At 52.3% G+C, this 10928-nt stretch overlaps 1 protein-coding gene across 1 annotated transcript; it reads right to left on the reverse strand.

Annotated features, from left to right (window-relative positions):
* Positions 1–3616: 3616 nt before the first annotated feature.
* On the reverse strand, positions 3617–9920 carry PLA2G2D (phospholipase A2 group IID). Its single transcript, XM_032863620.1, has 4 exons — positions 9820–9920; positions 7249–7393; positions 6500–6606; positions 3617–4926 (listed from the first exon to the last, which is right to left on the reverse strand). The coding sequence occupies exons 1-4, from the start codon at positions 9857–9859 to the stop codon at positions 4781–4783; spliced, it is 438 nt and encodes a 145-aa protein (XP_032719511.1). The 5' UTR covers positions 9860–9920; the 3' UTR covers positions 3617–4780.
* Positions 9921–10928: the final 1008 nt, after the last annotated feature.

Genomic DNA, 10928 nt, shown 5'->3' on the forward strand with positions numbered 1-10928 from the left:
CTTGGGGCTTCAGGGGAGAGGAGAGCCCCTCCCCTGGGCCAGCCTGGGCCCAGGGTAGGGGCTCCAAAAAGAGATAGCCGGCCTGGAGAATGATCTCTGACAGCAAGGTCTCCTGGGAGGAGGGGCGTGTCCTGGGCAGAGGGAAGGGCTGATTTCTGAGCGTTCTGAGGGAGGGGCTGGGAGGTGATAAACTAAGTCTTTCCAATCTAAGATAAACAAATGGCTGGATGAGTGATTAAGAAAACCGACAGAAAAGGCAAGCGGAGCATTGAGATAAGTTAGGGTGTGAGGGGGTTGATTTAGGTTGGGAGGACCCGGATCTTTCTCAGGGAGTGACTCCTGGAGGAGCTCTGGATGACCGAAGTGGGGATGGTCTACGGTCTTGCAAAGAGCCGGGGAAAGTCCATCCAGGAGAGGCCCCAAAGCAAGGCTTGGCCAGGAACCTAATGCAGAGAGAGGAAGGAACCTCTCCGCCTTGCCTTTTCTGACCTGCTTTGAGTTTTCACAGACTACTTTAAAATCTCTCCTTTATTTTAAGTGGAAAAAAAGAAAAAGAGGACCTCCTCCACCCCCGAGCTCTAGAGACAGCCAGGCCCTCACTCCCTGTTGTCCAGGCTGCCCCGGTGAGGTTGGCGCGGGGCTGTCCTCAGTAGTGAGCAAGGACACCTTGCACCCCAAGGGAACAGCCCCAAGCCCCCTCCAGGGGGCACTGACACAGGAGCCTCAGCCGCCCCCCAACCCCCTCACCCCTCCACCCTTCACCCCCTCACATCACAGCAACAGAGAGGACCTGTGAAAGGAGCATGGGTGTTTGGGAGAGGTTCCTACGGGGAAAACAGGCAGAGCTGTGGAGAAGGCAGCTGCCCCTCATGCCCCGGGCTGGGTCCCCTGCCCCCTGGAGGTGGCACCCTGGGTCCAGGTGGCCTGGGGATTCAGCCGGCGGTGGCATTAAGGGCTCCCACTGTGAGGGCTCTATGTGAGCCCTGCTGTGATGGGCTCCTCTCAGTACAGTATTACCCCCATCCCTCTCCCCAGGCTGCTTCCTGCCTGGCCACATCCCTCCTTACCTCCTCATCCTCTTACCCACTAAGGGGCACCCAGGGCCCTTATTCACCAACTTTCCCAGGAAAGAGTGTGGGAGGTAGGGTGAGACACAGCCCTGGAGCCAGAGCGAACTGGGTTCGAGTCCCGACTCTGCCACTTATCAGCAAGTGACTCACCCTCAAGTTTCAGTTTCTGCAGCTAGAAGATGCAATACCATGCCCCAGGGAGGGGTGGGGAGTGGGGGAGTGGGCACCCCAGGTGTTCAGTGTCGGCAGCTCTGTGCTGGTTCCACTCCTGCTCCTGTGGTTGTCCCTTTGTGAGTCTGACCCCCGAAGGGATGGGGAAGCACCGTGACTCGTGTCCTTCTGTCTGCCTCCTGCATCCAGGCTCCTTGAGAGATGGGCGTGGAGAACGGAAACTGCCGGTGAGTCTCTCCTTCCTTCATGTCTCTTACCCAATTCCAGGAACAATTCCAGGAACTGGAAATTGGCCCAGAATGAGAATGCATGGGAGCGAGTGGGGTCCTACCTTACTCTGAGGACTCAGTCGTGGCTGACCTGAGACCCCATGTGCCCATCCCACTTCTTGGTCCAAAGTCCCATGTCTTTACCAACCTGGGATTCATTCATTTATTCATCATTCATCATTCATTCATTCATTCATTCATAACAAACAACTGTTGATCACCAAGAAACTGTGACCACCAGGCCCTGCACCAGGTGCTTAGCTACAGGCACGGTCCTGCTCCTGACCCAGCCTTGGACTTGCCCACCCAAGGCCATCCTATCAACAACCCCAACCGCTCTCATTGTAGCCGTTACCCGCAACTCTGGGACATTGACCCGGTCTCCTCTCAAGAGTAAATAAAACCTGAGGAATCGACACCGACCAGAGTGATCCCATCACCTTGAGGCACTAGGGTTTGAGGTGGTCAGTCCTGCGGGTGGTGGTAGGGCTCATTGAAAACAGACACAACAGGGACCGCATGCTCTCTGCTGGATGTTATCATGTCCAGGTTTGGGGTCTGGACCACAGATTTGGAAGCTGGGAGGAGCCACCGGGGTGCGGGGTGCGGCGGGGGGCAAAGCAGCACGACCAAGGTGGTCCATGAGCTGGAGAGACACCGGTGCTGATGACATCACCAAGTCACCGAAAAGCCACCTTACCCCTGGACTTCTTGTCATATGAGGTCATTGCTGAAGCCCATCAGGTCACAGGAAGCTTCCTAACCAGTACAAATGGGACAGGGTGCCAGGGGGCCGAGTGGGGAGAGTCTGGGGTGGAATCCTGGCTTCGCTTTTTGCTGGTTGTGGGACCTCGGAGGTTGCTGTCCCCATTCTGAGCCTCAGGTTGTAAAACGAGGACAGTAACCATGCCTGCCGAGACTGATCTTGTCACCATCCCAGAGCCTGGCACACGGGAGTGCTAATGGACAAGCAGGGTCACCAGCTCTTGAATAAATGAACATTGTGCTCCAGGATCTTACTGACACGGCTTGCACTGTCACGTGGAAGGGAGAGAGGAATTGGGTGGAAAGAAGGGGGACATTGATTAACTATTTTTTCCTGATATGTCTTGATTTCAGATTTGGTCATTACATAACAACAAGAGCAAGAGTACTACAGGTAACATTAAAGAGGCATTATTGGGACACCTGGGCGGCTTGGTCGGTGAAGTGATGGACTCCTGGTTTCAGGTCAGGTCATGATCTCAGGGTCATAAGATCGAACCCGGAGACGGGCTCCATGCTTGGTATGGAGTCTGCTTGGGAGTCTCTCTCCCTCTGCCCCTCTCCTCTGCTCTCTCCCTAAAATAGATACATCTTTTTTTTTTTTTTAAATAAAGAGGCATTACCATGTGTGGGGCATGGTGCTGACAACTACATACACATAAATCTTGTTTAATCCTCTGACCTTGTCTTATTTTCTTCTAACTTTTGTCTATACTTTACATGCGTGGAAACCCAAGATTCCTTAGGTGAGGTCACATGGCAGTCAGGGGTATGACTAGTATTTGAACCCAGTGCCCATGGTTCTTAATTTCAATTACCTGCCTCACATGAACCACTGAACTTCATGTGGAAGTAGGAAACGTGCTTTGACAGTGGTTTCACTTATGTGTGTCACAGGCTAGAGGGCCAGTAGCTCCTGGTGCTCCAGCCCTGTTGCTGGGGACACAGCTAATTACATATAAATGACAGATCCTTACATGAAGAAACCGCCCGTCCATCCATTCACCCGTCCATCCATCCACCCATCACAAGTCAGTTTCCCCAGAAGCTGAGCCTGAGACAGGATTCTTGTGCAAGTGAGCGATTTATTGAGGGCATGCTCTCAGGAGAAACCTGTAAGGCAGCAAGGGAAACAGGCCAGACCAGGGTATGAAGCTAAGCAAAGAGTTGTTCCAGACGTCTGGCCTCAGCCTGCTTCCATGCCGCCTGGTGGTCCTGCAGGGAGGCTGGGGCTGGTCAGTTACATCCTTCTGGTATTACACTCTCTAGGCACTGGTTAGAAGTGAGCAGGGTGGGAGGGGTGGTAGCTCCCAGCAGACACGGAGGAGACAGACATGAGCACACAGCAGCCAAACATCTGGGGATGTTGGGGAAAGGGCCAGGTGTGGATCTGGGTGGGGTACCAGCAGCATCTACCACAACCTCCATCCATCCATCATGGGCTCATTTGTCTATGAGCATTAATCGAGCCCATTTGCTATTTCAGGGAGCAGAGGAAACAAAGATGAGAGACAAAGCCCCTGTCCTCCAGGAGCTCTAGTCCAGTGGGAGGGGATCAGAAAAGGCCAGATGTTATATTCCACTTAAGATCAAACCTGGTAGATTACAGACCCATAAAGTGCTATGTGGGTTTGGAGGACAGAACAAGCCCTCAGAGCCAAGGAGGAGTTAGCCAGGGGAGGCTTCTGTTGCAAGTGGCCCTGGGACCCTGAGGAGCCTCGGTGGGGCTTGGTCACCTGGGGATGGCAGGAGGAGAGCTCCGCCAAAGTTCCAGCCTGAGAAAGCTCCTGGAAGCAGGAGAGGACACACCAGGTGTGCGTGCGGACCTGAGTCTGGAGCAAGAGGACCAGGCAGCTTCATCTGGCCTTTAGCTCCAGAGGGATTCATGGAGTTCCTTCTGGATCCTGGGTACGACTTTGGGTGCACAGATGCAACAAGTCCAAAATGGTCATGGGTGCTTCCCACAAGGACCGCCCAGCCTAGTTTGGGAGAGCGACATAGTGGTGGACAATGCGGGTCCCAAACTCTGTGAGAGGTCCTCCCTGGGGCGGGGGCAGTGGGGGGCTTTGGATTTTAAGAAGTAGAGCCATGTGGACAGAAGGATCAGCATTGCCCTTCAGAGAGGCCATCCCAGCTGCAGCTTGGACAGTGTGTTGGACAGGGGGAGACTCAGGCTGTCAAGTGGCAGTGGCAGTGGCAGGGAGGACCCGCCACACCAGGGCCCCCAAGTCCCCACCCCTAACACCTGCATCTTCAGCCCAAACACCATCCCTAGGAGGCTTCCTGGACTTGGCTTCTTCTCAGATCTTAATCCATGCTCAGAAGGAGCGTCTGCCTCAGCCGGAAAGATTTGGAAGGTCCAAGAACAAGAAGGAGGGTGAGGCGTGGTTGAGACCCTCCCAGGCCAGTGGAGGGGGGGTCTGACGCTGGGGCAGGGGTGGAGTTCCAGAGCCGGAGATGCTGAGGAACGGAGGAGGGAGTGCAGGGCAGCAGGCTGGGCTACTCCTAGCACGTGGGGGTCTGGCCTTTGCAGCGGGGACGCCAGTAGTAACGCAGGTGCTTCTGATAGGTCTCCAGGTTCTGCTTCAGGCAGAGGGCCACCGTCTTGTCACAGGCGCACAGCTGCTGCTCGCACCAGCTCGCCTTGTCCGCTGCAGGTGGAGGAGAACAGAGCTCAGTGTCTATTCCTTCCCGAGGCAGAGCCCAAGGTGGCCTTAAGGTGCCTGGAGGGAGTCTCTGAAGGCAGCCCTGTCTTTGCTCTGCTATAGTACCCTGCCAAGCTGCTTGGGCTCTAGCCGCGTGACCGTGGGCACGTGCGGTGGCCTCCCTGGGTGCCTTACTCCTTTATTCATTTAGTCATCCGTTTACTAGACAATTGAGCCCCCATCCTGTGGCAGGCCCTAGGGGGATAGGACGGACCGAACTGATGCATAGGGTTTACACTCCTGGGGGCGCAGCAGATATTTGGGAAACACAGAAATGGGGATCATAGCCTGTTCCTCGCGGAAGTAAGGGATGACGCAGGGTCTACAAGACAGTAAAATGGGGGAAGGTGACTCAGCACCAAGAGCCATTTGAGCTGAGGTGGGAGGGGTCTGCTCCCCCTGCGGAAAGCCATGATGGCCGAGGGGGTGTGCTCCAGGCAGAGGGGACAGCATGTGCGGAGACTAAGGCTGAACGGACCTTGGTGCATCAGTTTCACTATCTGTCCTTGGGATGAAGGTAAGGGCTGGCCTTGGGGCTGCTGAGAGTACAGGAGAAGCAAAGCGCTCAGCACACAGTAGGTGCTCAATAAATGTTGGCTATTATTATTGCTATTATCATTATTGAAAGATTTTATTTATTTATTTGAGAGAGAGAATAGAGTGACAGTGAGCATGAGGGGGAGGAGGGGCAGAGGGAGAGGGACAAGCAGACTACCCGCTGAGCAGGGAGCCCGACATGAGGGTTGATTCCAGACCCCGAGACCATGACCTGAGCCAAAGGCAGATGCTTAACTTACTGAGCCACCGAAACACCCCTGTTGCTATTATTAAGCCTTCAATGAATAGGCAGTGATGTGATGAGCCCACTTGATTCCCGGCCCTGGGAGCTGCCCGCTGTCTCCAGGCAGGGGCCCAGGGCTGGGGGGGACCCGAGGTCTAGCCCAGGCTCTGTCACCTGCAGCTGGGTGACCCTGGACAAACACCTCTTCCCTCTGGCCTCACATTCCTTGTCTGTAAAATGGAGATCATCAGGGTGATGCTGCTCGTGGCCGGGCTGCTCTGAGGAACAGTAACGATGTAAGTTGTAACAATGATACCGTACTTAGCCCAAGTGATTGATCTGAGCACGCGCCTGGCAGCAGACCTGTGTGAGGCTCATTCCGTCTGCTCTCATTTTAGCTCTGGAATTACCTTTAGGGAGTAGAATGCTCTTATCATCCTGAGTTTAAGGATGAGAATACTGATGCTCCGAGGGGTTAAGCAATGTGTTCAAGGTCACACAGCTGGTTGATTGTGGCTCTGGGATCCAAGCTGAGGTCCGCCGCCCTTCCAGATCCAGCGCCCATTGGACCTCTCCCTACTCCCCGCCCCATTCCTCCAGAGCCCCGCTACTGTTGCTGGACATACGAGAAAGACAGCTTGAGTGGCTTGTGTACTGTCACACAGCACGTGAAGGCAGTAAGCGCCAGACCTCCCTTCCTCAGCCTCTAACTCCAAACCCGAGACCCCAGGCACTCACGGCACTGGATGTCCCCGTGGGAGAAGGTGTAGTTGTAGTGGTCTGTGTGGACACGGCACTGGTGCTGCCTCAGGTGAGCATAGCAGCAGTCATGGTTCTGACAGCACCTGGAGAGAGAGGACAGGAGGAGGGTCAGGCAGGGAGCACGGCTGCATGAGGGGGGAAACTGAGCGCACGCTATGGAGAGTGCACTAGCTAAGGCCTACTGAAGGCTTCCTGTGAGCCAGGCACGTGTTTCGTGTGTGAATACTCTCTTCATCTTCACTACTACCCTGTGATGGGGGCACTAGTATGATCCCCATTTGACAAATGAAGAAACAGACTCAAGGAGGTCAAGCCACATGCCCAGGGCCACACAGCCTGTAAGTGGTGGATGAGGGAAGTGACCCTGGGTCTGGGTGGCTCTCCTCCCTCCTGGCCGATTCCTCCTGGTGAAGATTGCACGAGACAGTGGCAAAAAAGAAGTAGGAATTTTTTTGAAAAAACAGCATGCAGTGGCAGCAGGGAGTACGTGTGGGTATTCTAACCAGGTCGGGGTTGGAAGGGCAGGGAGCCTTCAGAGACTCTGCAGAACCAGCCAGAAGGCAAGCTCCAGGAGGGCCTGGACGGTACCGGGCCTCACCAGGGTTGCTAGAACAGACCACAGAATGAATTCATGGAATGAATACATGGGAGAACAGGAAAGGGGAGAATCCCGGGGTGCGGGCAGGACAGGACGGCCACCACCGCCCTGCCTGTGAAGGGATTACCTGTCTGTGGCATCTTTGGGTTGACCTTTGCCCCCAGGTCCACAGTGACAGCCATAGGACCAGTAGGAGATGAGGGGTGTCATCCTGGTCATCTGTTTGATCATCGTGTTCAGGTTCAAGATCCCGCCCTGGGTTGGAATCACACCTGCCAAAAAGCCCAGCAACAAAGAGGACATGAACGTCAGAGGTGGCCAGCGGACCACAGGCCTGGCACTTGTGCCCGGTTGGACCAAACCAGTGACCTTGGATAATAAAATGACAACAGCCCCTATGCACTATGGCTGTTAAAAATACAGCAATGGTGAGTGCTTATTATGTTTTTTGTTTTGTTTTGTTTTGTTTTAAAGAGAGAGGGAGAGCTCGAGCAGGGGGTAGGGGCAGAGGGAGAGGCAGAGGGAGAAGCAGGCTTCCTGCTGAGCAAGGAGCCCAAAGCAGGACTTGATCCCAGGACCCTGGGATGCTTAACCGACTGAGCCAACCAGGTGCTCATGTAGTCATTTACTGACTTCATTCAGCCTGTGAGATAAATACTCATCCTCCCCACCCAATAAATACTCTTTTTATTTTGGTACTTTCTAGAGGTACAGAAAAGTTGCAAGGAGTTACAGAGCGATCTTATACACCCCTCGCCTACTTCCCTTTGAAGTTATGATCAGCTTACGTAATTACGGTATACTTTTGGGAACTAAGAAACTGTACAACAAGAGCTATGCTTAATGCCCACTTTATGGATGAGCAGCTCCAGCCTCATACTGGGTCACAGTGGCCAGTACATGGAGGAGCTAGGACTGAAACCCCGGGCGGCTTGGCACCATTTCCTGCTTCTGCACTGAGTTTCCAGTCTGTAACAGGAAGACTCACCCTTCTCCCTGCACCCCGCCTTGCACACCCTCTCCCCTACCTCCCTTAGAGAAAGCTACAGAAAAAAGCACTCCCGTGGCTCACCTGGGAGTGAGCCCTAAATTGGGAGAGGGGGAGGTGGGAAGAGGGGATTTGGGAGGGGATCGTGCAATGGGCCAAGGGTGAGATCCCCAGCAGGTTGCCTTGGGCTGCAGCTAAAAGTGACCGGGGGTGTCTGGTACTTGCAGGTCCGTTCTGTCCCCGGGTGTCCCCTCAATGTACAGGAACCCATGTTGTTACTCCTGTTTGACACGGTGGCTCCAACTGGACACCCTTGCTAAGCCTTGAGGGGACTAATGATCCATCCCCCATCCCAGGCCCACCGGAAGCCCAGTTTCTGTGCTAAGGAAACCAGAGGCAAGCCACAGCGGACTTACCACCCACCTTGTGCATGAACCAGGGACCTGAATTCAGAATCTTGCCTTTCTGGTCTACCTCATCCCTCTTTCTGCCCCAAGTCTGGCTCTTTCCATGTCATTAGCAATACACAAACTCACACTTGAATGACGTAGTTTTCCTTGTCAGGCAAGCTGTAAGTTGAGCTTTGGTTCAGAATGCTTTGGTATGGTAGTCTTATTTCTTATAATTTTAGAGTCAGGAGAAACCAGCTCTGAGACCCCGAGGAGCTCCATGTGGGGTCATGAGGCCTTTGGTGAACTGGCTTAGCTTGTCAGTAATTCCTGTCCTGGCAGTCTTTCTATCCTTTGCTGCCACCAAGGGGGATGAGCGCCCTTCCCCCAAGAGTTACACGGCTATCAGCTCATCACACACGTGCCGTGGGTGAAGCTATTGTTTGCTCATTATTAATCCCACTTGCTAAACCCTTTGGATACATTTTCTCTTCAAAGTCCTAACAACCTTATGAAGAGGGTGTTATTGTGTCCATTTTATAGGTGAGGACATAGAGAGGTGGGGTGACTTGGCCAAGGTCATCCTGCCAGGAGACAGCATTTGAATGCAGGCTCGCCTGTGTATTTTCTCTCTCCAGTGTATTGCTTTTTTATGTCTGAGAGATGAGTTCCTGTAGCTTGACTGCAATTTCCCCCGATGGTTTTTGCTGTAGCCCTGGAGATGTGTTCCTCTAAAAAAATTTAGTAGTCCCAGGATTATATAAAGCCCCACTTTAAAGTACAAATCCTTTCTAACACTGGATACTTGGATGGATTGAGAAACAAAAACACCAATTTGCTAGCAAGCACATTTTTACATGATCTGTGCAAGATTGAATGGAAACCGCCCCATCTCCCACCACCATTAACAGGACCCTCTTCCCAGGTTCAAAGGAGACAATGAACATGAAAGAAAGGGTTCTAAAAGTACATGGTGCTGTGAGTAAGTGAAAGATCATTATTAACTGGCCAAGGTGACAAAGGGGAGCAGGGTGAAGTGGGGAGATCCTTTTCTGTAACTTGTGTCCAAAGTCCTGCAGGCACCTGCTTAGCCAGCCCCAGTGTCTGAGCCTCATGGCAGACCAGAGGCATGCTGCACGGCATGGCAGCCCAGAGCTCCCCGGCCAAAGCCAGCGTTCTAGGGGACCAGCCACTGCTGCTGGCTCCTTGCAGGGGCAGAAGGGTTGAGGACTGGGGGCCAGCACAGGGGATCAGAGCAGAGGCTCAGTTGAGGAAGAAGATACAGCGCCCACTCATGTCCCACCTTCCCTTCCCAGCTCACCAGCAAACACCAGCAGTGTGCACAGCAGGGGAAGCTCCATGGTCCCAGCACAGAGCAGTGGATGCAGCTGCTGGAAGTACCTTTCTATACAGGCAGACTTTTATATCAGAGTTGCCCTACCCGGCAGAGCCCACCCCTGTCCTTCCCAGCTCTGGCATCCGGCACACTCTCTCCATTTCCTGTTTTTAGCAACGGGGAATTTTATGGTTTTTATTTTTAATACCAGTTTTTTTTTTAAAACTTTTGATTGCAAAATGAACACATTCAGTGAAGGAGACCTGAAAATCATAGACAAAACAATTTAAAATCGCTTGTGAATCCGGTATACACCATTCCCTTTTTTGGGGGGGGATTGAAATCTATTTGACATATAACATTGTATAAATTTCAGGTGTATAACATGTTGAGTGGATACATTCATATATTACACCATGACTGCCCATTTAGCAATAATTAGTACCTCCGTCACGTCACAGAATTATAATTTCTTTTTAGTGGTTGGAAAAAAGATCTAATCTCTTAGCAAGTTGAGTGATTACAATGCAATATTGTTGTCTGTATTCTATAGACTGTGCATTTGATCTCTAGGACTTATTTACTACTTGTTGCAAGCTTTTGCTTGTAACATTACCTGTCCTATTTTCGCTCCTCCCTGTCTCCTGGTAACCACCATTTTATGCTCTGTTTTTATGAAGTTGTGTGTTTTTTTTTTTTAAGTAGTTTCCATGCCTCATGTGGCCTTGAACTACTAACCCTGGATTTGAGATTGAGAATTTCATGCTTTACTGCCTGAGTCAACCAGGTGCCCCCTGCATTTGGCTTTTTCAGACTCCACAGATAAGTGAGATCAAACAGTATTTGTCTTTCTCTCTCTGACTTATCTCACTTAGCATAATGTCCTCAAGGTCCATTCATGTTGTCACAAATGGCTGGATGGCCTTCTTTTCACGGCGAAATCCTACCTCATCTTGGTATCTCTACCCCATCAACTTCATTCACCCACTGAGAGGCTCCTGAGTTATTTCTACCATTAACCTTTTGTGTCTGTTCTTCTGGTTCTATGGCTCTACAGACCTTTCCACACTTTTCCCTTTCCAGATTAGAAAAAT

The sequence above is a fragment of the Lontra canadensis genome, unplaced genomic scaffold (genome assembly GCF_010015895.1).
Source record: "Lontra canadensis isolate GAN:19392208 unplaced genomic scaffold, GSC_riverotter_1.0 scaffold25, whole genome shotgun sequence".
Taxonomy (NCBI): domain Eukaryota; kingdom Metazoa; phylum Chordata; class Mammalia; order Carnivora; family Mustelidae; genus Lontra; species Lontra canadensis.